This window comes from Kogia breviceps, chromosome 1, assembly GCF_026419965.1.
Source record: "Kogia breviceps isolate mKogBre1 chromosome 1, mKogBre1 haplotype 1, whole genome shotgun sequence".
NCBI classification, from domain to species: Eukaryota; Metazoa; Chordata; class Mammalia; order Artiodactyla; family Physeteridae; genus Kogia; species Kogia breviceps.
Window position 1 is genome coordinate 189,983,709 of NC_081310.1, and position 27,905 is coordinate 190,011,613.

A 27,905-nucleotide genomic window follows, 5' to 3' on the forward strand; every position below is an offset into this window, starting at 1 on the left:
TGGTAAGCCAATAAACAACAAGAACCTCAGCCTCTGTGCCTGGTGCCAGGGAAGGCCCCAGGTTTTCACCCTTCCACTTGGCTCTCAGAGCGGAGGGCCTCAGCCTCACTCAGGCTTCAGAGCCCCTGAAGCCAAGACTCGCCTCAAAACCCTGCCAAGGGTTAGAAGTCCTGCTAGAGGTGGCCCTGGGTTCAAAGTCTTGACCTCCTGTGCACTCTCAAAGCACAGAACTGGGACTATTCTCAGATGCGTGTCTCCACGCCTTGGACTAGGAGTCCCATAAGGGCAGGAATTCTCTTTCCCACTTGCTTGAAGGGAATGGTGAACATTAAGGGAAGTACCTGGGAAAGACCCTGGCCCCTAAAACGGACAGACCCTGTGGAAGGGCAGGAGGGGCCTCAGCCATGCTCTCACCAACAGAGGGCTAGGACCCAGGGGTGCCCTTCCTTTGAAGCCTAAGCATGTGGGTCTGTGGCCCCAATCCATACACCACCCCAGTCCTATTACTCAAAGAGAGAGCCCCTCCCTAGGACTGAGCAGAGATAGCTTCCCAGTGGTTAAACAAGCAGCCACAGCAAGAGGTTAGGAGGCCAGAAACTGAAATGAGGACAAGGTTCTGACAAGTTTAAAACATGTATTTAAAATACAATTTATAAAATGCTTAATCTGCCGACTCAGGAGCCCGCGGTGCGGGATGGGGTAGGGTGGGCAGCCACCCGCTAGACCAGCAGAGCAGGACTGCAGGGGTGTGGCCCTCCCTCCCATGCCCTTCTGTTCAGATACCCAAGGGGCCCATATGCACCCCTGGGATCACATGGCCGAAAACAGGACCCCAGAGGTTTCCAGAGTCTCTGCCTACCAGGGAGGCTGGGGCAGCCCTGCCGGCCCATCCCTGAGCAGAGCATCCCCAGATGGGGCAGAGCAGGGTACGGCTGGGCTAGACAGGGCGGGGTGAGGCAGTGGGCTCTGGAAGGGGCTGATGGTAGCAGATAGGGTGTTGCCTCCTGCCAGCAGGTGGGGAGCACCCTGACTGAGTGGGCGGAGAAGGGTTGGTCACCAGGCCCAGACCCCCAGCTCCTTTGGTTATAGGCTGACATCAGAGTAGTGGCTCATGGGAAGCGGTTAGCTGGAAGGTCTGAGGCCTGGCTCACGGAGTCAGGGAGGAGCTGGGGGAAGGGGACAGTACCATGAAGGCAGATAAAGGGGCAGCAGCCTCAGGTTTCTGCCCCCAACTCCCCTGGGGTTTTCCAAGCCAAAGCCTGCAGCTTACTTTTTAAAAAATTAAAAAAAAAAAAAAAAAAAAAAAAAAAAGCACTTAAGGAAAGTTACAGACAACTACCCCCCCAAAAAAAACCCCAAAACACCCACAAACACACACACAAAATCCAAACCGTTCTCTCATCTCCCCTCCCACCTCCCCCCAACACAGAAGTTTCCTGTTTTCATTTCTTTCTCTTTAAAATTTTGCCTGTCACCTCTCCATCTGGGAAGCCAGGACATGACCGCTGGTGGGTGGTGGCAGGCACACAGCGGGCAGAGCCCCATCTTTGGCCGGAGGGAGGTGGGAGCATCAGTCCCTACTACATCCTCGATCCACAGACACCCACCAGCCAGCCTTCCCTGGGCTCCCACTAGAGGAGGGGAGCAAGAACAGGTGGTCCCAACGGCTGAGCAATCAGCACTTCTGGCCTTCCCACCTGGCCTACCTCTGTACCTTCTCCAACTGAAAAGGACAGTCTCATCTTGGGCCAGAAACCACTATTACATGAGGGATGGACACCATCTGTTTAGAATGTGGAAACTTGGTCAGGGCAGTGGAACTGTAAAGACAGCAGCAACCTTCTCCCTTGCCCACTCCCGGAGGTCATTTCCCCTCAGAACAGCATGTGGGCACCATTCAACGTTCTGTGGGTTCTCACTGCCTGAAGCTCTGTTCCAGCTCTGCTCACTGACAATATCCTGGCTTCCCACAGTTATAAGCCTGTGCTATGGACTAGTTACTGACTTAACCGACAGCTGACCTTTCCTCCTAATGGGAAGATGTAGTGGGCCAAGGCTTGCTGGGCCTGGCTGACATCCCTACAGGGCAAGGCTGAGAGCCAGCAAACCAAAGGTGGAGCGAGCCTGCAAGACGTAGCTTGCCACCTTGGCCACCGCGAGCTGCCCTAATCATAAATGTCACATCAACCACTCCAAAACTCATCTGCTGAGCAAGGAGGCCGTCTGGCTGGCTGAGGGACATAAGGCGAAGTGCAACGGAAGAGATCGGACAGCCTGAGAGGGGCCAGATTGTACACACACAGCTGCTCTGGGCTGGGCCCCCTAAGCCTCTTCCACCTCAAAGAGCCAAAGCAAATCTCCAGGCTCCAAACACAGCAGGGAAACTGCCTTCATTCCAGGCCCTTGCTCTGGAAAAAGGGGTCGAGGGTAACCTAGGACTATGGGGAACCAGTCTGTCATTACCAATCTTTGCAATGCACAGCTTGTCTTTCCCCAAATGTTATTCAGAATGGTCTGCTCCCAAGGTAGTGATTTCACAAGGGAAATGTACCGGGTAGAGTTACCGAGCTGATGCCATCAACAGAGATGGCGCTCCACAGACCCTTGAAAGTTCTAAGCCTTGCTGGAGTGGGAAGACCCACCTACCTTCTCACCACACTCGGCAGGAGGCTCAGAGTCCTGGAGTCAGACTCTCTCCTGGCTTTCCTTGTGCTGACAGCAAAATACTGAGCCAGGCTCGCAGCCTCACTCCTAAAGCCTGGGAGTGCAGCCTCACTCCCTGCCCTCTTCTAGAAGTAGTAAGCCCAGCTGGTAAGGAACCACCCTGAGGGGTTTTGGAAGGGAAAGTCTGTTCACTTTCCCTATCTCCCAAAATACTAAAGGTGAGGGGCTGGCACCCTCCCCAGGCTCCCTGAGCCTACAGAGCTAGCCCAGTCTCCAGGTAGGGCCCAGATGCTCTGGGACTTAGCTGGGGGGAGGGAGGTATAGGCATGGGGTGCTCATCTGTCCTGGGCTGCAGAGCCCTGCCCCTTTTCTCGGCGGCAATAGGAATACAGAAGCTAAGCTCACCAAAATCCTATTGGTTAACGTTTCTAGTGGATTGCCCAGAAACATTTTTAAGTAGACTATCAAACTACCCTTTCTCAATTAAAAATTCATTAAACTGCTAAAACCCCTCCCAGGTACTTTTGTTTTGCAAATCAAATATTTGTATAAACAAACAAAAATAGGAAGGAAAGAAAAAAAAAAAAGGATATTTTCAAATGGAACTTGCTTTTAAGTGATGAAGACATGCACTTGAGGGTGGGTGGACGGGAGTTCTCATTTGTGTTTTGAAATCCCAAATTAATGAGCATGATAAACTGTTATTGCTGGCACTGGCTTCACCCCAAGCGGCCAAGTGGCACTGTCTGACTCTACTCTGAGTCCTTGGTGGGTCCCCCCAACCCTCCTCTAACCCCCACCCTTTCCCTTTCCATTGACTTGGGACAGCCCTTGTAGAAGTGCCAATCACAGTGGGAAGGGGGGGAGGGGAGGTCACAGTGCATGGGGTTCAAGGTCACAGTGGGCGGAGCAAAGGGGATCACAGTGCAAGTAAGTCAGGTCGTTCCCTCTGCTCAAGTCCAGCTGTCTGCCACGGCAGTGCGACCCGCAGCGGACGACCCAGGAGGTGGTGACGGCGATGGCGGCGGCATCCTTCCCTGCCCGCGTTTATCTGCGCTGTTTGAAGCCTTGTGACCCATCAGGACCCAAAGGCTGTCTGATCACATTGTTAGGCTGCCTGCTGTCTTCGGGTTGGGAGATCCTGGTTGGCCTGAAGGGAAGAAGATCAGAGTGAGGCCTGAAAAAGGGTATAAAAGAGGCCCCCAAATCTTAAAATCAACCAACTCTGCACCTGGGGCAGAAGTCACAGTGGCTATTAGCCAACTCTGGCTCTCTGTGCCTACTTCTTTGGCAAGCAGACTCAGTGCAGCTCCAAGCTGGGAAGCCCCTGAGAGCAGGTGGGGTGGATGGTCCATGTTCACCTCTAGCGCCTGCAGCACTCTTCCCCACAGGCTGGTTCGCTATCATTCACCCGGAGGCAGAGGAAGTGCTCAAGGGCCCATCCTGTACAGAGGCAGTGACCATGGACAGCATATCTTCCACAGAACTTCATGGCACAGACTCCCCAGAGGTCAGGCCAAGGTAAAGACCTCTAACCAAGAGCTCATCAGAGTAACCTGGTACCCGCCACTGCTGCTCTCCTGCTTCTCTCCAAATCATGGGATTAATGGTTGACTCATATTATTATGGAAAACTAAAAGAAAATGGACTTTTTCTACTTTGCCAAATGTAGGCTTACAGGAGAGATAACAGAAGTCCATCAAAATAATGAAGGCGTAGAAATAAGGTACAGATTAGCACTTCAAGTCCCAGAATTTACCATCCAAGGAGGAGTCTCAAAGTTGGAAAGAGGCTGTTTTAACAAATACTGCTTTACCAGGAGGTGACAAACTTACACAGTACAACCTCTAGGAAAAAAATGCCAGGAATAAAAAAGAATTGAGAAAATTCACAGAAACATCATAGTGGGCCATTATAAGACCCAAAAGATAACATCCAGAACCCACTTATTTAATTGCACAACAAATGGACGAGGCAGGTACGATCATTATCCCATTTTTCAGACTAGGTTAGGAGGGCACAGAGGGGTTAAGTAGGTCTAAGCTAAGCAGAAGTTAAGTGGCAGAGGGGGACTTTCCCTCTGTGGCACAGTGGTTAAGAATCCACCTGTCAATGCAGGGGACACAGGTTCGAGCCCTGGTCTGGGAAGATTCCACATGCCGCGGAGCAACTAAGCCTGTGCACCACAACTACTGAGCCTGCGCTCTAGAGCCCACGAGCCACAACTACTGAGCCCGCATGCCACAACTACTGAAGCCCACGTGCCTAGAGTCCGTGCTTCGCAACAAAGAGAAGCCACTGTAATGAGAAGCCCACGCACCGCAATTAAGAGTGGCCCCCACTCACCACAACTAGAGAAAGCCCGCGCGCAGCAATGAACACCCAATGCAGCCAATAAATGACTAAATAAATAAATTTATATTAAAAAAAAACAAGTTAAGTGGCAGAGATGGGCTCAAACTGGCTGATTCTGACTCAAAGTCCACGCCTTTACCCTGTATGCCACATGCCCCCTGGCGCCTGCAGAGGCAGCCTGCCAGCGAAGCTTTCAGAGCAGTCCTGGAGCCAGTGCAGACAACAGACCGGCCCTAGCAGCAGGGGTGGGCAGCTGCAGCCACGATGGTTCCAGCCCTGATTCTGCCTGCTTTTCACTACTCTGCAGGCAGCCAGGCCACTCTCCTCCTCCTCCTCAAGGTGGCCTGGTGGAGTGGTCAGGTCTGGCTGGCAGGTCACCCCTGCCAGCTACACTCACCGGTCGAGGATGGGTTTCTCTTGCTCCTCCTCGGGGCTGGCGCTGCCCAGGATCCGCTTCCGGGCCTCCGCGTACTCTGCCTCCCGCTGCGCTAGGGACTTGACGGGAAGGGCTGGCCTGCTGGTGGAGTTGGGGCTGCTGGCCACACCGTTGCTGGTGGGCCTCTTGAGGATGCGAATCTGTGGAGGGGGCCCCGTGGGAAGGCTATCGTCCTGAATCACAATGGGCACTTTGGGAGGAGATTTGGATTTCCTGCTGACAAAGAGCAAACACAGCTTCACAAGTCCTACCCTTGACTACAGAGGCCCCATCCATGTCCCACACCCACCCCTCACCACTTTTCTCTCCCTCCCCCTCCTAATTCTGTTCGTTATTCTCTGGCCTCTGACCAGACATCAAAATTCTCACTCTTCAAGAAGGGTTTCTCAAAAGAGCAACCTTGCCTATTAAGCTCACGCAGTCCACAGGTCTGCTCCTCAGACCAAACCCCAGGCAAGGGGGGCAGGAACACCAGCTCATTCTGGGACTTCTATCCCCGTGTTCGTCAAAGTCACATCAACCATTGTCAGGCCCCTGCTGCAAAACACCTCTTATCCAGAATCCAATGGCCTCAGTTAAAACCCCAGCTTCCCTACACAGACCAGTGTGTAACAGGCCGGTGCGGTGGGAGCCCCTTAGCTTGGGGATCAGCAGTGTTCACTCCCAGTCAAGGTCCCACAACATGCGCTCAGACCAAACACTCCAGCTCCGCCGTCCCTGCCTGGCATCAAGACAGGATTTACCAAACTGCCTCAGCCTCTGGTGAGTGTCCTGTGCCTCCCAGAGACAAGCTACTCCAGACACTGGATGGCCTCTTCAGAAGAGCTTCTGAGCAGAGACCCCTCCCTCACCAGGGCTCTCCGGTCTGCTGGACACGGCGGGGCTGGGGTCAAGGACGACCCTGGAAACAGTGCTTGGCAGTGCTCAAAGGAAAAGCACTGTCCGCGGCTGGTAGATGCGCACTTCGGGCAATGTGTCCACAAGGGGAGGAGGAAGACGACACAGGAAGGGAAAGAAACAAGAGCCACAAGAGAACAAGGGATCCAGGCAGGAACGGCCACCCCTCAACAGCCACAGAGACCCTCCCCAGAGCAGTCAACTAGCTTCTCTTCAGAACCAAACAGCGCTCAGGGGCCTGTTTTCAGAGCCTTGGTTGTCAGGAGGAGTAGGTACTGGAGGGCTGCTGCCAGGGGAGCTGGAACAAGTCTTGGGTGGGACAGGACAGCATGGCCAGGGGACTGTAACCAGGTGCCAGTGTGGTTGCTGAGATGAGCAGACAGACAAGGAGCCAGCAGTCGGATCACAGAGGCAGGGAGCCAGGAAAGTCAGCGGACGGGCAGGGCACCCCCAGTTCCCTGGGGATGACTGTGCAGCCCATCAGGCAAGTCCAGAGAGGCCCTCCCCTCCTCTTCCTCCCTGCCGCCTGTCCCTGCGGGAAGCTGACAGGTTACCAGGGCAAAGACAGACTGCTGAAGTCAACTTTCACCTGCTTTGGAAACCCACTTCCTCTGCTGCCTGGGTGGGGGAAAAAAGCCATCCTTAAAGATCCTGAAGAATTCCCAAGAATCTTTTCTACCAGGATACCCACGTAATGCCCAAGCCACCAAGTCACGGAGGGCCCAGGGAAATCATCCGTCCAACCTCTCCTCGTGTCACAGAGAGAGAAAGTGATGTCTAGAAAGGGAAACAATGTGCTCCAAACCTCAGAGTCAGGCCTCAAGCCCAAGCCTTCTGACTTGTCACCCCCCCACCTCACACAGGGTGCCCACTAAGGCAGGAGGCAGGTGCAACACTCCAGCCTCACTGCCAAAGCTGCAAGCCACCATGTCCCTAAGGGAAGGGTTCGCTGCCCAGGAGCCTGACCTGCCAGTATCTAATGGCCAGCTGGAGAACACCGCTGACTGCCCAGCTCTCACGGCAGAGAGCATGAGCCCTCAGACCAGACAGCAGCCTTACCTCTCCTTTTGTGTGATCTTCAGTTTTTTTTCCAACCGTCTGTCTATTTCCTAGAGGAAAAAAATGTATATAAAAAGTGGAAAAAAATCTCTCTCAAATAAAAACTTACGTCTTTATTTTCAAAGCTAAGGGCAGTGTCCTTTCTGACCAGGGACATTACTGTGTCCTTTGAAGTAACGGATGCAGCCCTCCCTTTATGAGACTCCGGGATTTGGGGCCCTGACTCCCTGCAGGTTCATCTCCCTCCATCCCCGTGGCTGCGGTGAGAGTTCTAGACCTCATCATTCAGCTGGGTTCTTTGCATGGCCTCCAACTAGTCTCCTGGTCACCAGTCCCTCACAGAGCCACTCGTATCAACTTTCCAAACATAAGTCCGAATGTGTCACTTCCCCACTTAAAACACTTCAACTGCTTGCTGGATCCAGTCCAAGCTCCTAAGCATGCGTTGCCCACACATTCCCTTAGCTTCCGTTCCTGTGCTACACCACAGCAAAACCAAACTGTGGGAACCCCCAGCACCCAGCGTGCTGATCCGCCTGCCTGCAATCTCCGCCCCCTTGCAAACTCCCATTTATCCTGCAAAACCCAGCCTGAATGTCACCTCTTCTTTCTGAAGTCTTCTTTGATTCCGTACAGTTAATCACCTGCTCCTCAGACATAAGCTCTCCCTTTTACATTCCTTCATGATCATATGTTTCACATATTCTATGATCTATTTTTCTTACTCGTATGGACTTGAACTGTGAGTAGCACCTAGCAAAAGGCCTAGAACAAAAGGGAAGCCTAACATCTGTGGAACTGGATGGAAGTCAGAGCCCTCAGGCACTCAGCACCAGGAACTCCTCCACAGCCTCGTGTACGAGCCTCCATGCACGGGACAGGGAAGCTGTGCACAGAGTACAGCCCAAACCTCCAGGCTCCTTGGCTGTCCCACTGCTTTTTCTTAAAAAACGTTCCACCAACCAGTGAGGGCAAGACCATCCAGCTACTGGATTATGTAAAATTATGTATTTCTCTGGAGAGTAGATCTATAACAGTGCCAGGGGTGACTTTGCCCACCAGTACGTGTGGCAACGTCTGGAGACATTTTTAGTTGTTATTACTGGAAGGGAGCTGCTACTGGCATCTAGTGGGTTGAGTCCATGGATGCCACCAAAATCCTACAATGCACAGAACAGCCCCACAGCAAAGAATTATCTAGCCCCAAATGTCAACAGTGACAAGGCTGAGAAACCCTGACTTATAAGACGGATGGGATTTTCAAAGGAGTCTATTACTTACAAAATGTTAAGAATGACTACCGTAGCAAAAAGTTTTTGAAATTTGCTGAGTTCCACCTCAGAGCCCAGTGTGTAGCTAGTTTTCACAAATGCTCTGTATTTCCTGTGCAGTTCAAGCTGGTTAACCATACTATTCAAATCTTCTCCATTCTTACTGATTTGTTTGATCTATGGACTACAGAAAGAATCAAGAATTATTCCTTCTAGTACATTAAAGTTTATCATTGTGAAGTAATCTTCTCTACCTTAAACTCTATTATTTCACATTAATAAAGCTATGCCAGTTTTTTTGTTTTTTTTTTTGGTTAGTATCCCCTGGAATATGCTTTCTTCTCTTACTTCTTGTCTCTCCATATCCTTATTTTTGTTTCCTGTAAGCAAGATGAAGCTAGCCTAACCATATGAAGCTGAATTTAAATCGAGTCTGACACTGACACTCATTATGATTGATGCTGAGTTGTGTTTAAAATTTTTTGTTTTTAGGAAAGACCCAAAGTATATTTAGGCAACACAACAAACTGTATTCTGAGGGCACCATCAACTCTCTGGAGGGGGTAGGAAGCCACAAGAACAAAAACCTCTCACTCAAGCATGGAACACAAGCTGGCACCCAATGGCTGTTTAATGACTGAATAGAAATGGTGCACGGAGGGTAAGAGAATGACCTAGATGTCTTCTGTGAACAGACAGACATGCACTCAAAGAGAATCTATGCCACAGCACAGTCAGTAATGTAATTCTAAACTTTTGGATTAATAACAGTGTTACTGCCTGAGTAAATACTATGTTTCACATTAGTCTAATGCCCACTACCTTTTATGGGCTTTTCACAAATAACGTGCAGTTTTAAAATTCCATACTATCATTCTGCTCCAATCTGAAGATGAGACTTCCTATTGAAGTTTCCCCATCATAAATGCAAGGTTTCACATCTGTGGGATTTAGGTGTCTTCAAACGGTCAAAATCAAATGCCTCCACAAGCAGGCAAGTAATCCAATTCCATTTGCAGGCAGCGCAGTGAGGAGGGGAGGGGCTGTGAGGTACCAAAGAACACTCGTTCCCCCTACATACAGGCAGCCAAGCCCTGGATGACAGGGCCAGAGCTGCTATTTTAGGAGATTTTTATGGGAAAGCTCTAAATTTTTAAACATCATTACATGAACTCTGGCTTTCATATCTCCTTAAGGGCCAAATAAGACATAAGAGGCAAATGGGCCTAACACGTTAGCTGATTTTTTAAAAACACTGTGGAAAAATACACATTACAGTGGCTGAATTTGAGAGGTCCCATCCGGTTTCCTCTCAGGAAGGCAAACTGCTTCCTTCTTTCTCTAGGGCCTTAGGGAAGAAGGGGAATCTGCCCAAGCCCAGCAAATACAGCTCAGATGGAAAGAAGCCCTTCAAGAGGGCATACGGACTATAATGCTTAATGGCTGTCCATACACTCCCAAACACTCATTTTCTGGCACACCAACCCTGTTTGATGACCAAAGTAGCTTGCATCTGTCTCTGTCAGGTGAGGGCAAGTTGCTCAGGGAGGTTAAGGAACTTAGCCACAAGGTGTACATCATGGAGGCAGTCCTAGAACTACGGCCTTCGGAGGCCCTGCCCCATGCCGCCACACCCCCAGGAGTGCTCAAAGCCTTGGAAATGCTGCTAGAGCCATTAGATATTGATCCCCTCTTCCATACAGCCCCTGAATCCTACACTGTTCCCTGGCACTCCAATAGCTAATACTCCCATCAATCTCCATCGTGTCACACAGGATGGTTTATCAGAGCTGAAGAATTCTTCCATCAGATGAGAGGAAAAGATATGAACCCAACAGCTCTGGTGGAAAGCGGATCCTGGCCATCTCCAGATGGCCAGCTGTACACCAGCATGCTCAGAGCCACCCAAGCAGGACAGGGGTGCGCTGCCAGCAGCTGGAGAGGGCACTGCATCTCACTCTGGAGTCTGTCCAGGTATCATGAGTCAGTCCATTCTCTCCTTGAACAAGGCTTTGCAATCAATCTGCTCTCAGACTCATGCTCTGAAGAGCTAGACCAAGTGGAAACTTTCCTACAGGGTGCACTACAAGAAGAATGCTTGTCTCCTCCAGAGAAGCAGTAGCCCAAAGGAATTAAACAGGCCTCAGAATGTATGAGCAAGCGTCTAGATGTGGGCCCCAACAAAGAATCTAGTTATCTAAGGGCACCTTCTCTTTTTAAAAGGATGCACAGAGGCCGGCCCAAGGTCAAGGCTCCTGTGTTAGAGGACCAAGGACTTCTGTGTTAGTGAAAGAAACCCATAAGCTCATCACTTTATAACTCAGCTCTGAGTAAGGAAGCGTCACCAGGGCACAAGGCAGGTTTTAGGGGATAAGCAATGAGAGGGGAGGTGCTAAGAAAGTTTGATTTCCTACGGCTTCTCCTTCCAGAAAAGCTCTTTATTTTTTGTCAGGTAGCATTGAAGAGACTCCAGAAGATGATGCTCTCTGCTAAGTGGGGTGGCCTCCTCTCTTTGGGTCAAAATTCTAAACAAAAGATCTCTTGTTACCAAGCACAGGTATCACTTCTCCTGTGGAGCTACCCCTCTACAAAAATGAGGTACATGCTTCTTGGTCTGAGAGAACAAGCAAAACCATAAAGAAAGCAAGCATGGGGGCAGGAGGTCATGAAGAGCCACAGTGGGGAACAAGGTGGTTCTGGATGGGCTCGTCCTCATGGGAGACAGAGGCGAGGCCACAGCCACAGCCACCGGGTGAGTGACACAAGACATCAACATCTGCAAATTCAGCTCACCCAGGGAAGCAGCACAGCTTCACTGGCTGCCGAGGACCTTAGTCTTGCAATGATTATGCTCACGTGAACCTCCAGCAGAGAGTTGGGAATGGAAGCATGGGAGGGGAGGAGACGCCTCAAACAGCCTAAGCCATGACCCAACCAGAACCTTCAAAAGGAGCAGAGGCAACAAAGAGGACCAGGATGTATATGCAAGGGCAGGCAGACTACAGTGAGAGCCTCACTCCTGTAACACTAAGAGGTGCATGAGAAAGGAAAAAAGAAAAGTGAGAAGGTAAGAGGGGAGGGAAAAAAGGCAGAAGAGAGAAACAGATAGGTTATTCTGGGCCTTGGTGCAAAGTACAGCAAGTACAGCACCATTACAGCTTACTGTCCCAAAGAACAGACTTTATCAGCTCACCTAGGGATGGTGAAGCTGACTCATACTAGCCACACTCACAGGAGACAGAGTGAACAAACCCAAATCCTGATCTGTTACACTAGCGGGGGTGGGAGGAAGTGTCCTGTCCTTTCTGGAGCCTGACCTCCTGCTACCAGCTCCCCAGGGCCCCCACCACACCATGTCCAGCTCCACCACAGCATCCCTCTCTCTGATAACCCAAATCCTCTGGTCACCAATGCAGCCAACACAACTCCAAAGGATCCAAGTAATCTTGTATTGAATGGAGGTCTAAGAGGTCTTGGCTCTGAGTTAGGAAATAACATCTTTTTATCAGCAAAAGTTACTATTTAAGTGACTTTTCTGGGACAATTTGTCTCTCTTTGTCAGTTTCCATTTCAGAAGGGGATCTTTTCTGATTTTCCTCTCAGATTCAAGGAACAATGACTGGTCTTGGGCTCCCTGTGAACCACTATGCCGCACAGGCTCATCTGGTCTCACCCAGCTATCCCAAACTGGGGAGCACGTATCTACAAGCAGACCACTGTGGGGATCTGGAGAGACAGGAGTCCTGAAAGTACAAGTGTTTCTCTCAGAACCAGAGCCTGACACGTCCTGATGAAGATCAAGGAGAGGACGCTGTGAAGGAGTTGATGGTGAGACCACCTTCCAAGAACGTTCTGGCTCCCGAACTCCCACCATAGCAGGAAGTGCCCAAGTGGGGCCTAATCTCTTTAAGTTTTGGGCAGGACATCAGCGCCCATTCCCCTGGCTAAAAGACTGCCTATGTCAGGGCCTCCTGGAGAGCAGTCTCCCCAGAAAGGTGCCTGTGTCTCCACACCACACACAAGGATGGAATTCTGGCTCCTTCCACAAGGGCCTCAATTTCATTCAGGAATAAAGCAAAAAGAATTCATGGGGAGAATCAGCAAAATCTGGTCTAAAACTGGATAAGAAGGTCTCTGTAACTTTTAAAGTGCACCACTGGTCATTTTAAGTCCAGATGTGCAATCCATAGAGACTTTTCCAAACAACCTTCATATCGACGTGTGTAACTCTGTGCTGCATCCCTGCCTTGTTTCTCTACATCAGTGGCATGACAGTGACACTGTCCTACCCCAGTGGGGCTGGCCGTCTCCAATACTTCTGCTTATTCTACCTCCCCCGACTAACTCCAGGGAGGGAAGCACCCCAGGTTTGATTTTACAGTGATGCGTCAGGATCACCGTCAAGTTCAAAAAATCAACTCAACTCCTGAGCAAACGTGATCAGGTAATTCAGAAAAAGCAAAAGGCAGAAATCAGAAGTTGAGAAACAAAGAAGACCTGTGGGGGCACAGCTAGGCCATCAGCTGCCTTTTTAATACAGACACAGGTTAGTCTGTTTGAAGGTTCCATTTCCCGCAAAACATTCCTCCTTCCCCTGTTACTCCCACAGCAAGGAAAACATTCCACTTTAATTACATGGGCCACTGTAGGGCACAGGATATAGTTCTAAAGCTCCCTCGCTAAGGAAGTCTACGCCTTGTTAATGTATCTCAAGGCCATTTTCCTTTTGCTTTACTGTGATAAAAAAAGCTGGAGACAAGCATTTATGGAAAACCTACTATAAAGTAGGAGATGTGCTAGAAGCTGGAAACCCAGAGATGAGTAAGGCAATCCCCGCTGATGAGGAGAGCCTCGCCAGGTGGGAGAAGACAGATAAACCACAGTTGCCATGTTGGTTGTATCAACAGTGTTTTGGAAAGAGAAATGAAGGGGGGGACGAGCCTGCCATGAGAAGTCAGGGAAAGCTGCAGAAACTTAAAGGACTAGAGTTTCAAGGAGAAGAGAAGGGGCAAAATAAAGTTGGGGAGAAAGAATGAAAACATGAATAGAGGGAAAGAAAAAAGGAACTCCAAATAAGATACTTCTCAAACGGAGATATTCAAATCTAGAAAGGTATTTGATAACGGACCCATCTCTCTTTTAAAAAATCTAGGTTTGGAAAACCATCTGAGATTACTTTAGCTGCAGTCAGCAATGGTTCTTATTACTTGGGGACTTCCCTGGTGGCACACTGGTTAAGATTCCACCTGCCAATGTAGGGTACATGGGTTCAAGCCCTGGTCCAGGAAGATCCCACATGCCATGGAACAACTAAGCCCATGAGCCGCAACTACTGAGCCTGTGCTCTAGAGCCCCCAAGCCACAACTACTGAGCCCACGTGCCACAACTACTGAAGCCCACGTGCCTAGAGCCTGTGCTCCGCAACAAGAGAAGCCTGTGCACCACAACAAAGAGTAGCCCCCACTCGCCACAACTAGATAAAGTCCGCGTGCAGCAACGAAGACCCAAATCAGCCAAAAAAACCCCCCCAGAAAAACCAAAAAAAACCCCATACAAGCCACAACTACTGAGCCCACGTGCCACAGCTACTGAAGCCCACGTGCCTAGAGCCTGTGCTCCGCAACAAGAGAAGTCCGTGCACCACAACGAAGAGTAGCCCCCACTCGCCACAACTAGATAAAGTCCGCATGCAGCAACGAAGACCCAAATCAGCCCAAAAAAACCCCCCAGAAAAACAAACAAAAAAACAAAACATACAAGCCACAACTACTGAGCCCACGTGCCACAACTACTGAAGCCCATGTGCCTAGAGCCTGTGCTCCGCAACAAGAGAAGCCCGTACACCACAACGAAGAGTAGCCCCCACTCGCCACAACTAGATAAAGTCCGCGTGCAGCAACGAAGACCCAAAGCAGCCAAAAAAAAAACCCAGAAAAACAAAAAAACAAAACATATTTGGTATCAACACTACTCAAAAAGCTACTGCATAAAATCAGTTGTAACTCCTAGGGCCAGCAAGATATGAACTGGAAGAACTTAGGCACACCAGAAAACCACGAAGGGCTTTGGGGTGGTACACTGTAAAGACCAAGCAATTCGTACTTGCTCGTAAGGAACAACCACTTCCTGCTTTCTTTTCCAAGTTCGTTACAGCTTTCTGGACCTCTCTGCGCCTGCCCAGGAAGAGGGAATCCTCTGGGCACACTCTCTTCTGCACTAGATCCAGCTATACCACTCACTGCACTGGTGACCGCCACGTGTGGCTGGTAAGCACGTGACATGTGGCCAGTCCAAACTGAGACGTGCTTTAAGTGCCAAATACACAGCAGACTTCCCAGACTTAGTACAAAAAAAAAAGTGTAAAATAGCTCATTAATAGATTTTCAATATTTATATGTTGACATACTACTTTATATATATTGGATTAAATTAAAAACATTAAAATTAACCTCACTTGTTCCTTTATACTTTTCAAATGTGGCTTCTAGAAAATTTTACATTAGAGTAACTATGTGGCTTGCATGATACTTCTGTCGGACAACACTGCTTTAGATCTAACCTTAGAATAAGATGTGCCTCCGCTGTACATATCATCTGTCGGCAACTAGTAACTGAGTGCCTTAAGGACCCAAGAAGCATGGTGTGTATTGATGTGCAAGACCTACTTTGGTGGGTCCTATTTGTCATGTTGGCATAACAGCAACTAGCACTCATCCAGCACCCAATGTCTGGCTGGCTCAGGCACTGCTCTGGGTAACATTCACCACTTCACTTCAATCCAGCTCTCTAAGCCCCACTGTCTGACTAAAACTGTTCTTGTCGAAGTTGCCAAAGACATGCAGTCATTGGCCAAAATCACTGGTAAATTCCAAATCTTCACTTGGCTGCGTTGGGTCTTTGTTGCTGCACATGGGTTTTCTCTGGTTGCGGCAAGCAGGGGCTACTCTTCATTGCAGTGTGCAGGCTTCTCATTGCAGTGGCTTCTCTTGTTGCAGAGCACGGGCTCCAGACACAGGGGCTTCAGTAGTTGCAGCACGCGGACTCACTAGTTGTGGCTCACGGGCTCTAGAGCACAGGCTCAGTCGTTGTGGCACACGGGCTTAGTTGCTCCACAGCATATGGGATCTTCCCGGACCAGGGCTCGAACCCGTTTCCCCTGCGTTGGCAGGCGGATTCTTTTTTTAAAAAAACAGAGAACAGGAGTATTTATTTATTTATTTTAAAATTTATTTATTTTTATTTTTGGCTGTGTTGGGTCTTTGTTTCTGTTTCTGCACGAGGGCTTTCTCTAGTTGCAGCAAGCGGGGGCCACTCTTCATCGCGGTGCGCAGGCCTCTCACTATCGTGGCCTCTCTTGTTGTGGAGCACAGGCTCCAGACGCGCAGGCTCAGTAGTTGTGGCGCACGGGCCTAGCTGCTCCACGGCATGTGGGATCCTCCCAGACCAGGGCTCGAACCCGTGTCCCCTGCATTAGCAGGCAGATTCTCAACCACTACACCACCAGGGAAGCCCTGGCAGGCGGATTCTTAACCACTGTGCCACCAGGGAAGTCCATTAATTAACTGAAGTAAGCTTTTATATATAGAATGCATAAAGCATTTTCTTTATTCAGTCTCCAGACACTACTCTCCTGGTAGTTTCCTCTCACAGTCCACATTTGATTTCTCCTATAACAGGATAGGTTCCTTTTCCTCTCCTGATCCCTTGAGGTTGGAGAGTTTGCCCCTTCTGTATCCAAGCTGGCTTATTAAGTGATCTCATCTAGTTCCACAGCTTTAAAACCATTGATACACAACTGCCAACTTGACATTCCCACCTGGATTTCAAAAGGTACCTCAATCTTTTGTGTCCAAAACCCAACTCTTGATTTTACCCAATCATCCAAACCTTCTCCTCCCACATTCCCTTTACCCATTCCATTTCAGCAATTCCAGTCTTCTAGGGATCAGGCCAAAGACTCTGCACTCATCTCAATGCCTCCTTCACACCCACATCAGCAAATCTTGTTGGTTCTATTTTCAAAATGTACCCTGAATTTTCTCAACACTTCTGTTTCTGTGACCACCCTGGTCCAAATTACCAACAGCCCCTGAATGGTCAGTTGTAACAGTATCCTAATTAGTCTCTGTGCTTCCATTCTTGCCCCTGCAGTTTAATTTACACAGAGCGGCCAAAACTACCTTTTTAAAAACCAAGTTAGGGCTTCCCTGGTGGCACAGTGGTTGAGAGTCTGCCTGCCGATGCAGGGGACACAGGTTTGTGCCCCGGTCCGGGAAGATCCCACATGCCACGGAGCGGCTGGGCCCGTGAGCCGTGGCCGCTGAGCCTGCGCGTCCGGAGCCTGTGCTTCACAACGGGAGAGGCCACAACAGTGAGAGGCCCGTGTACGCAAAAACAAAAACAAAACAAAACAAAACAAAACAAACAAAAAATCCCCCAAAAAACCAAGTTAACTTCCGTTTAACACCCTCACATGGCTTCCTATTTCAAGGCGATCTCCACCATGGCCTCCTATTCCCTACTGGATCTGGCTCCCTGCTACCTCTGACCTCATCTCTTGCCACTTTCTCTTTCATCCATTCCTACTAGATAAAACAAGCACAATTCAGCCTTAGAGCCTTTGCACTTGCAATGTACTTCTGCAGCTTCTACATGGCTTGCTCTCTCAGACTATCTTTATTTGAGAGGCCTTCTCTGACCGTTTTTAAGAAAAGGTACTCCTGGGGAATTCCCTGGTGGTCCAGTGGTTAGGACTCCACGCTTTCACTGCCAAGGGTCCGGTTTCAATCCCTGGCTTGGGAACTAAGATCCCCCAAGCCACACAGTGCAGCCAAATTAAAAAATAATAATAAAAATTAAAATATAAATAATAAAAAACAAAAAAGGTACTCCTGCCAGTCACTTTCTACGCTCCTTTATTTATTTTTCTTCATTGTGTGTGTATCAAATATTATTTATTGTCCATCTTTCTGCACTAGAAAGTAAGCTTTATGAGAGTAGAAACTTCATTCACTACAGTTGTCCGGAGTGCCTAGAACAGTACCCAACACATAAATCAAGGAACAATCCTACGAAACAAGATTTTAGCGATATATCCCCATTTTACAAATGATTTACAAACGAATTCAGAGGCGGTTATGTAACCTGACCATGGTTCCACAGCTACTATGGGGTGGAGCCAGAATATGAACTGGGTCTATCTGGAGATCCAAAGGCAGTGATACTCTCCATGTTCCAAATAAAATCTAAGGCTGCCTTAAGCACTTCACAGTAGTGGTGGTGGAAGTGCACTCTCCAAACACTTGCCACAGGTATGTGTAAGGAAGGCACCAGGTCCTTCCTTCACCACCCTAATCCTCACCACAACTCAAGTGATGTACAGCACCCCTGCTGCACGCTCAGAGGTGAACTGACTTGCCTAAGGCTACTCAACTAGTAAGTGAGAGAACTGAACCCTAAACCTCAAGAGGAGGAAGCAAAAAGGTTCAGGAGTGTGGCTGGTGTGTGGCCGCAGGAACTAAGAAGTAGAATAAAGACTGACACGGATAACCAACCTGCCTGCCTGCACACCCCAAGCCAGGTGAGTGCAAGCCCACAGTTCCTGAGGAAGAACTACAGCAGAGCTCAATTCTAAAGTCCAGATCTTAAATCTAAGAAGTGCCCCAAAGGAACAAATTTCCAGAACAGGCCTAGCAATTTAGATGTATCCCTCAGAAACTCTGTAGCTTGCCATCTTGAGACGATGTATTATTCTGCTTCGAGTGCCTCTTCAGAGGGTCTCCATGGGGGAGGGAATCCACACAGTCCCTTACCTTAACCGAGTGGAACAGGCAGGGTTGTGGGAGTAACGGTGGTGAGCCCAACCCCTGGAATAAAACAGGAAGCAGAGTCTAATGGGGGTCCCCTTCCTCCATGTTTATTATTGCTTTCTCCTTTCCCTTTTCATACAACACTAAGCAATACAACTCTTAGAGTAAACAACATACAAATTAGTCCTCTGGTGCACCAAGAAAGAAACCCCTCAGCCAGTCCTGTCGCACCCTAATGGGACAGAGGCCACGCTGTCAATGGCTGGAGAGCAGCCCTCACACTCAGAGCAACAACACGCTCTGCTCCAGCACTGTCTCTGAATGATGCTTTATTTACTCAATGCTTTATTTAACTCTCATCACCAGGCAAGGCAGATTTTATTAATCTAATTTTACAAATGAGGAAAACAAAGCTGAAAGGTAGTGATGAAATAAAAATTATTTTAAGACAAAACAGGAAATTTTAAACACAAAAGATTCCTCTGCCAGTTTGGGCCCCCTCCCTCCCCCTCCAGTGTGCATTGTGCACCTGTATTATGCATTAACCACACCTTCCCAACGGCAGAAATACCTGCTCAACGGTAAAGATCCACTTTTCTTCTGGTGTCGGCTATGCACCTCCTTAGTAGATAACATTCCTTTCTCAATCCTGTAAGGAGTCAGAATGACCCACCACTTGCCTTGTACATGCAGACATCTTTGGTGAACTTTATGTACAATGCCAGTATATCAGTTTCCTTAAACACAGTGATTGGTGAAGAACAGACTGGTCGGACAACCTGGGGAGATACTGGGCTGCACCTAATGCAAGTTCTCAGCTTAAATACTTACTTATGACCTTATTAACGTTACTAGTTCTATTACTTGTATTCTACCTGTTTTACAAGATTATAATTTTTTGCACTACCAAATGTATGACTGAGCCTCCAATAAAATTAATGATGACTAGGTCACTTGAAACAGTAGACCAGATATACAGTTCTGTAAGATCAATGACTCTAATAGTCTAACCCTAGATATAGGAAGAAGCAACAAGAGGGAACCATTTCCTGGACCAGACTAGTAAGTCAGGTGGTCCAGAAGCTTTTGGTTACTGTTAACAGGGCCTAGTCGAATAATAATAGCACATTAAGTGGCCTATCAACAAAATCCTCACCTGACCTAGCGCCATGGGGCAAATTGGTCAGGAAATGCCTCCTAAACCTTGGCTGAAATTAAGACCGAAAGGGAAGGGACTGTACAATAAAGAATGTTGCCCACCATCCAGTTCTACAAGAATCAAGCCATTAGCCACTGCAGTCACTGACCTACAATACACCTGAAAAGAATTCAGGGTGAAGATCAGGATGAGCCACTTTGTGCTCTGGGAAAACTGGCAGAAATGGCCCTCAGGTATTTTCAGGAGAAAATTTTATGGACCATCACATCTTCCCATACTTAGAAAGCACTAAAACCATTAACTAAGATTACCTGTTCCTCGTGAACAGCAGTAACCGTCTACCAAGATGTGTGCTTGAAGTACACGCACCCCTTCGCCAAAATCACACATCTACTGGCCTCTCCCTTTACCTCTTTGGAACTGTCCTCAGAGCTCTCTGAGAGACTGTCTCCGGGTTATAATCCTCAGGTTGGCTAGAATAAAATTTTCCATTTCTTTCTTAGACTGACTACTGATTAATTTTTTCATTTACAGTAGGTAGTGACTTGCCCCAAAATCAGACATGGCACTTGAACCCTTAGCCTAGACTTCTGACTTCTCCTGCCATGGATGGTGGAAGTGCGTCATTGACTGGCAGAGGCAACCTATTCTTTCTTGCTACCTTTTAGAATGAAGACAGCAAGTCTCCTCTCCCAGAGGAAACATTAGGCATACAGACTGGGGGACGGAGCAAAGTCACTATTACCACCCCCCAACACCAAGTTTTATTCAAACACCCAAGGGCGCCTTCACCAAAGGCTAGTGAGAATCACGCACTCAGGAGGAGCAGCAAACAATGCCTCCAGGGCCAAGTCAATCAATAAAGCAGGCAGGACAAAACACAACAGGTAACACAATAGGTAGGCAGGTAATATGCGGTGGGGACTATGGAAGAGAGGAGACTGAGGAGTCAAGACCCAGGTAAAGGCATTCAGAGTCAATATTTCTAAAAAAACGTGCACCCCCAAAAAGTCTATAGGTCGAATACCCGAGGGCTGGCAGCGTGAAGTACAGATAAAGGGATCCTAAGATAGCAGAGATGTTCAATCTTCTCAAGAGATCTGAGCAAAAATTATTTACATTCTCTCTCTCTCCACTTGGCTAGATGTTAAAAAGTTATTTCCCATTTATAATCAAGAGTTCAGGGAATTCCCTGGCGGTCCAGTGGTTAGGATACCGCACTTTCACTGCCAAGGGCCCGGGTTCAATCCGTGGTTCAGGAATTAAGATCCTGCAAGCTGCGTAGTGAGACCAGAAAAAAAAAAAGATCTCAACCAGCATATCAGTTGCAGTCACTGTTCTTAGTATTAACAGCTAACAGCAGCATTGTCCTTCTGGCTCTTGAGCACGGAGTTCCAGTTTCTCAGATACACAAAATTTATTAGCTCGTCATCCAGGTTACAGAAGCAGGAGGTCAATCCCAGGCAAAACAAATACTTCAAAGGAACTAGCAACTAAGCACCCTAAAGCACTTAACTAGTTAAATATCTGCCAAGAAGCAAAGGTAAACAAACTGTCCAAAAAGATGCCTAAGTGTAGGCTCAGGATGTCAAAAGCCTCCGCTGAGACTGATCGACCATGTGATTTCCTGTCCTGGACACTAGGAATAATAGTACCTACACTTCACTAGGTCACTGAAACAGCATGGGATAATGAATGTAAAAAGGCACTCCACCTGCCCAGTAACAAGCTCTCAAGATGCTGTCTGAGAAGCCCTTTCAGAAAGGCCAGTGGGATTGGGGAGTTCACAGGTTTATTGGCAGTGTTCATTCATCACGGAGATGTGCAACTAGGTAGCAGAAACAGAACTGACAGCTGAAGGGTAGCAAATGCTTTTATAAGCCAAGAAGGCCAGAGCATCAGGGCTGGTAATTTGGCTCTCAATGTCTATGAAGAGTAACGACAGTCCTGACCTTTCCAGACTCGAGTCATAACTGTCCTGTACAATCTCATCTAAGGATCACACCCCTGAAGAATGCAACGTTTTTTTTTTTTTTAAAAATCTTTTTTTGGCCAAGTCACATGGCACGCAGGATCACAGTTCCTCGACCAGGGATCAAACCCACATCCTCTGTGTTGGAAGCATGGAGTTAACCACTGGACTGCCAGGGAAGTCCCAATGAATGCAATTTTAACTGTACATATTTATTATTCCTTTCAGAAAGGAATGATTATTTCTTGTGTTCACTTTATAAGGAAAAGAGTTTGGGGTGTGGGGAGTGGATAACTTACTGTGAGGGACATTTTAAAATCTCTTACCCTCAGGGATAAGACTCTTTATGTACACACAGTTAGGATTTGTTGCTAATTTCTGCGGTGGCTGGTTTTAACCTTTATCGTGCATAGAGCTGAGCTGGATGTTAAGGAGAAGGATGCTTGGTGGAGGCTAGCATAGTTTAAAAAACCCTTGGGGAGAGAAATCTCTATAGCTACCACTTAAAAAAAATTTTCATTCTGTATTTTGGCCACAGATAAAAGTAGCTAAACTCAATTTTCTCCTAGGAAACCAACAAGTCAGTAGTTGTCATGACAGGAAAAAATTTCTATTTCGTGGAAAGTGTGCAGGAAAAAACCCACTCCACCTTGTGAAGGCTAACTAACTGATACAGCCAGAAACTGACATTACCTGTGGGAGGCCCACTACAGTATAAAGGGAGAAACTGGAAAGAAAGGGCTGGCCCCAAGAATACTTTTGAGTCACCAGATCTAGACAAGTGCCTTTTCTCTTGGAGGATTTTACCAAAAGCTTTAGAAAGACACACAATTCTGTCCTGTTGTAGAAGGAAAAGCAACTTTCCAAATTCCAACCCACAGCACCATGGCAGTTCTCTTGTACACTCAGAGCATGCTGGGAACAAGACCCCCATGCAGCCTCAAAGAAAAGAGCCGAGCAGTTAAGAGTGAAAAGCTTTCTCCAGAGTCCCAGGGACAGACTGCTCAGCACAATCATGTCTAAACTAACTGCTTTATAGAAAGTCCCTTCTGAAGACATCAGTGCCTAGAACTCAATCTTTCCAAAAGGACCAGAAATAGCTTAGAAATGGTTCGTTTGGGCATGGTACACCTAGATTTGTGCTGATATCACAAATCTTAAATGCCTTCTTTACTGTAAGGACAGACATAAGGAAATCAGCACCAGGTAGCCCCAAAATAGCTAGTATTTGCCCACTATCCACAGCCACTGCGCACCTTCTGTGATGACAGCAATTACAGGTAGCACTGAAGACCCCAAAGTAAGGTGGCAGCCACATTTCAGGGAGAATGGCCTCTTCTCTAAAGAAAGATAAGCAAATCAAAGCTCTTAAATTAAAAACTATGTCATTACTCTGCTAAAAAAGAATTTAAAAAGCCTCCAAAGCTCTTTTCTGCTTTCAGGACAAATTCCAAGCTCCCCAGAACCAAGTACAAGGAGGCTCTTCCTGATCTGGCCCCTGCATACCTCTCGGGCCTCATCTCTTTCCACTCAGTCCTGCCAACACCCTACCCTCCAGCCAGAAGGAAATAACTTGTAGCTCTCCCGATGCTGCATTCTCTTCTCTCACTGCCTTCTTGCCTATGTGTGCATTTGTCCTACATTCTACCTGCCCCTCCCAGACCTACTACTGCTTAATTCAACTGGTCCTTCAGATTTTATCACCTTCTCCACAGGACTGTCTCTGGTCCCCACCGTACCCTGTCTGTGCCTCTTGCAAAGAAAGTGCTGCCCCACTTGTCTCCTCCACTGGACTGTGCTGTGCCTAGTACCTGGAATACAGCAGGTATTCCATGTTTACTGACACCTGACTAGAGACTTATATACCATGCAGTACTGCTGAAGGGCTAATGTTTAGATGACTAGCTCTATGAGGGTAGAAAGTAAACATAATTTAAATTCTTAATCCAGAAGACCAGTATCCTTTAACTTACGCAAGATGCATTTCTTTCCAATTAGCTACATGACTTGCCCTTGCGAAAAAGAATAAAATGCAACTTTTTTTTTTTTTTTTTGAGGTACGTGGGCCTTTCACTGCTGTGGTCTCTCCCGTTGCGGATGTACAGGCTCAGCGGCCATGGCTCACCGGCCCAGCCGCTCCGCGGCATGTGGGATCTTCCCGGACCAGGGCACGAACCCGCGTCCCCTGCATCGGCAGGCAGACTCTCGACCACTGCACCACCAGGGAAGCCCAAAATGCAACTTTTGAGATGCAAGGAAATTAGAAAGGTTGCCACCACTTTATAATAAATACCAGTCCAATTCCATTTATGTACCATCTGTCTTCCCCTAGGACTGGGTTAGCTCATTACCAACAAGATGGACTAGGTCATATCTTTTTTGTGTGTCTAAACAACAAGTGAGTACAAAGCTTCAAACTATCAGACACTTGAACCTGAGTCCATTGACCAGCTTTTAAGAAAGCTTTGATTTCACACTTTTTCCCTTCTTCCTTTTCTTTTTCCTCCTCTAAATTCTACCCCATGCTTGCACAGTAATAATTAACCAGTACCAGATATCTGAAGACTGTAACCTCTGAAAACATCACTGATGCACAAGCCTAAGTTGTTTTCAGAACAAGATGACCTTTGCAGGCTCCACATCCAGACCACCAGGTCACAGACCACTGGGCAGGAGGCACACAGACCACAGACAGCCTGGTTCCTGGAACTATGATTAAGAAATGTCACAAGAGCATGATTAACCACCAGCTTCCCCTCTCTTTCCCCTTTAAAAACTCCTAACTAGGGAATTCCCTGGAGGTCCAGTGGTTAGGGTGGTTAGGGCCCCATGCTCTCAAGCTGAGACCCTGGGTTCAACCCCTGGTCAGGGAACTAAGATCCCACAAGCCGTGCGGCTCAGCCAAAAAAAACCCCAAAACAAAAAACAACAAAAACAGAAACAAAACAAAACAAAAAACCAATTCTTAAAGACCAAGTTGGAGTGGATCTGAGACTTGTCTCCCACTTCTTGCTTGGCACCTTGCAATAAAATCCTTACTCTGCTGCGAACACCCTACTTTGCTGTGCCCTTGGCAGGTGAGCCCTTTTCCCCCTTTCAACTTGAGCAAACTGCTGATCTGATTTCGGGGGGAGTAAGGATTACAAAATACTGTATGCTATTTGTCCCTTGAGATGTGCTTAAGACAAGGACACAATTTAGAGTCTGAATCAACATTAACTCAATTCTACATTTTCATTTCTCCCCAAGGCAGCATATTTTAAAAGAAGCATTTCCTCAATGGAATGTAAGTTACATTTTTTGAATTGTCCTTTTTTTGAGGATGTAACTCCTTGGGAGAACAGGTAAAAGGACAATTTTATATCAGATAAGTGTTCACCATATTAACTAAAAGCAAAAAGCAGTGTATTTACAGAATATTTGAGGTGTTTCTCCAAGTCAGTCTTCCCCTTAAGGACACAATAGAACTTGATATTGAGTGTTCTGAAAATACAAAGGAAACAATAACCTCACATGTACTGACAAATAAGAAAAAAATTCTAGCATGATGGCAAAATCCCTTTGTGGTGTTGGAGGCCAGGGATCACCAAAAGCCTCTACTTTCAAGGATTAGAACTGCCTCTAAATTATATAAAGTTTAAATGCTCACTTTTAGAATTAGTCAACCCCATTTGCTAGTCTTGCCATCCCGGTGTTTCATTTTTTTGCAAGGGGTTGTGTATGTGTAATTTAACACTCATTACCATATATCAGTTGAGAGACAGGGTAACCTGAAGCTAAGATTTTTACATATGCAACTGGGTACGTCTGAAAAGACGCTGTATAGTCAGTTGGCTTCCCAGTGATATGGACACTATGCTTCATCCCATCCTTCTAAAGCACACATTTACAAGACCCTTTGTGAAATTCGCAAAGGGAATCAAATTCAAGAGAATCTTCAAATATAAGCCCAAAACAAACATATTAAAAATGAACGTTAATGCCCAACTCCCAAATTTTCCATAGGTCCCCAGGTGGGAGACAGCAAAATGCTAGAGAAAGAATCCAGCTTTGGAGTCAGGTCAAATCCCAGCTTCCCAATTACTATCTGTGTGCCCTTGAACAAGAGAGGTTACTCCCTAAACCTCAGTTTCCTTATTTGCTAAAGGAAGGTAATACCTCTACGGGTTATTTCAATTAAATAAAACCTATATAAGGGAACTTGCATTTTGGCAGTACTGCTCATGATGTCAATGAAACAAGGTGTGGGTTCTATTTCTGTACCTGGCACTTATAAGGGGTTTTAGTAAAGTACAGTACAAAGAATACTGGACGAGCATCAAAAAGATCTAAGTTAAATCTTACATCTCTGGTGTCCATTCAGCTATAAAATGCAGGAGTGGGCTAGCTGATCTCTAAGCAGCTTACCAGTTCTGAAAAACTAAAGCAATCCTCAATTTCTGAATCCTACCTTCACTTTTGTTTATTTCCTTATTCCTTAACATGAGAAACTCATGTCCCTTTGAAACATGAGAGGAAAAATAGAGAAAGGACAAAATGCTCAAGAAACTTATCATTTGAGTCATATTCAAACTGTAGCCAAGCTCTTTTGCAGGGAGCAGCATGAGGGGTTCTGAATGATTCACTCACGTTCGGGGTAGGCAATAAACGCCCCTACCGAAGACTGTAAATTCTCTGGCACAAAGTCACTGCTAAGCACGCTGTCTAGCGGAGAGCAGACACTCCAAAATGTTTGTTGAATGAATAAATACCTAGCTGACACCTGTTGCTCCCTATAAAATCTTTCGATTGCTCTCCTTACTCAAGTCAAAATCCAAGAAAGATGGTCGGCACATAAGAGCTGTACCGAATACCTTCTGAACGAATTAATTCTTCAAATCCTCAATTATGCTAACTGGGAAACAAAGACCTTGAGAGAAACGCTGAACCACCACGGGGAAAAACTTCAACGCCAAAGTTTCAACATTAAGGAAATGTTAAGGGAGAGGATCCGTTTCTCGGCCTCTTCAAGCGTTGACAAGCACCCTTAAAAGCGCTTGGGGAAAAAATACCCAGCTCCTGTTGTTCTACCCCGGTACACTCGGCTCTCCACGCCCTACTCCCGACACATAAACCTTCACAGTGGATGTCACTCGAGCCAGCACTGAACAGACACGAACACGGGGAGGACAAAAAGACATCTCCCCACCTTCACAAGGGTCACCATAGAACCACATACTCTGAAAAGACCAAATTAAACACGAACCTAATGGAACTGGCTATTCGGCTTAAGAAAAACTAATTTCCTATAGCTTGTGGAGGTAAACAAAACTCCAAAAAGCAAAGTCGAACAGTCCATTTTCCCCCTCCTCTCCCAGGAATGCGGCTACTTTACATATCGCACCCCTCCCCCCTCGACCCCGGCGATCATACTTAGAGACCCTTCCCCGGTGCTCAGACCGTTGGGTGGGCCTCGGGGAGAGAGGCTGCCCGCTGGGCTTTCGGTTGTTACGGCGGAGTCCCCGGGAGACGAGCCTGCTCTCAGAGTAAAATTGAAAGAGGAAAAAAACCCCAGACTCGCCCACCGTGGCGTATGGCGCAAAGCAGTGGGGGATTTTAGCAGAGTTGAGGGGTCCAGAAATGACTCAATTTCCTGCTCCTGCTCTTCTGTGGAACCGGGCTTGCCGCCCCAGGTCCGCGCACCCCCTCCCCACATGGTGTGTCGCTCCTCTTCAAAGCACATGAACTTTAAAATGGTGCTTTGGGCGGGGGGAGGGCCGACTGGGAAAGGAAGGATCAAAGAAGCTTGGGGCGTGTTAGCGGGCGCCTGGAAAACAGGCCCTGGGGGCGGGTGTGGCGCCCCGGGTGACGCGCACGTCTCTAAGGGGGTGGTGGGTGGAAGGAGGCGCACCCGCAAAGGTAGGGAGAAATGGAACGCGGCCCCTTTAAGAGGCCTTCACGGCGCTCACGGGCCGGGGGCCTCTCCTTCACGCCCGGCCCGGCGTGCGGGGCCCTTCCTCGGGGAGAACCATCCCCAGACCCACTCCCCGCAGGCTTCCCTCACGCCAGGTCCCACCCGGCCCAGCCCCGGGGCGGCGGCTCCTCCTTACCCCGCTGTCTGCCGCCTCCTCCCAGCTCTCAGCGACCTCCTCATCTTCCATCTTACTCGCCGCTTTCCCTCCTCCCCCACCCCCTCTCCGCGCCTGCGCCCTGGGGCGCGTCTCCGTCGCGGGCGCTAGCACGCAAGGCTTTGCTCAATGAACCCCGCCCCCTGCCAAGCACGGAAGAGGCTCCAGTCCAAGG

General features: G+C 48.0%; 1 protein-coding gene across 4 annotated transcripts; it reads right to left on the reverse strand.

Annotated features, from left to right (window-relative positions):
- Positions 1 to 614: 614 nt before the first annotated feature.
- Positions 615 to 27,800, reverse strand: SZRD1 (SUZ RNA binding domain containing 1). 4 transcript variants are annotated; one of them, XM_059074183.2, is made up of 4 exons: positions 27,713 to 27,800; positions 7,412 to 7,461; positions 5,417 to 5,668; positions 615 to 3,814 (listed from the first exon to the last, which is right to left on the reverse strand). In XM_059074183.2, the coding sequence occupies exons 1-4, from the start codon at positions 27,761 to 27,763 to the stop codon at positions 3,712 to 3,714; spliced, it is 456 nt and encodes a 151-aa protein (XP_058930166.1). In that variant the 5' UTR covers positions 27,764 to 27,800; the 3' UTR covers positions 615 to 3,711. The 4 variants fall into 4 exon arrangements, with proteins under 4 accessions (XP_058930166.1, XP_058930157.1, XP_066872631.1 ...); XM_059074174.2 differs by having other exon boundaries at positions 5,417 to 5,671; XM_067016530.1 differs by lacking the exon at positions 7,412 to 7,461.
- Between the last annotated feature and the right edge of the window lie 105 nt (positions 27,801 to 27,905).

What these genes read in the sequence shown, in the direction of transcription:
- SZRD1 (XM_059074174.2), bottom strand. Translation starts at nt 27,763, where the DNA reads ATGGAAGATGAGGAGGTCGCTGAGAGCTGGGAGGAGGCGGCAGACAGC. An exon ending in AAGATCACACAAAAGGAGAG is followed by an intron (nt 5,672 to 7,411) that starts GTAAGGCTGCTG and finishes GCTCTTTGTCAG; the next exon opens with CAGGAAATCCAAATCTCCTC. An exon ending in GAGAAACCCATCCTCGACCG is followed by an intron (nt 3,815 to 5,416) that starts GTGAGTGTAGCT and finishes TCTTCCCTTCAG; the next exon opens with GCCAACCAGGATCTCCCAAC.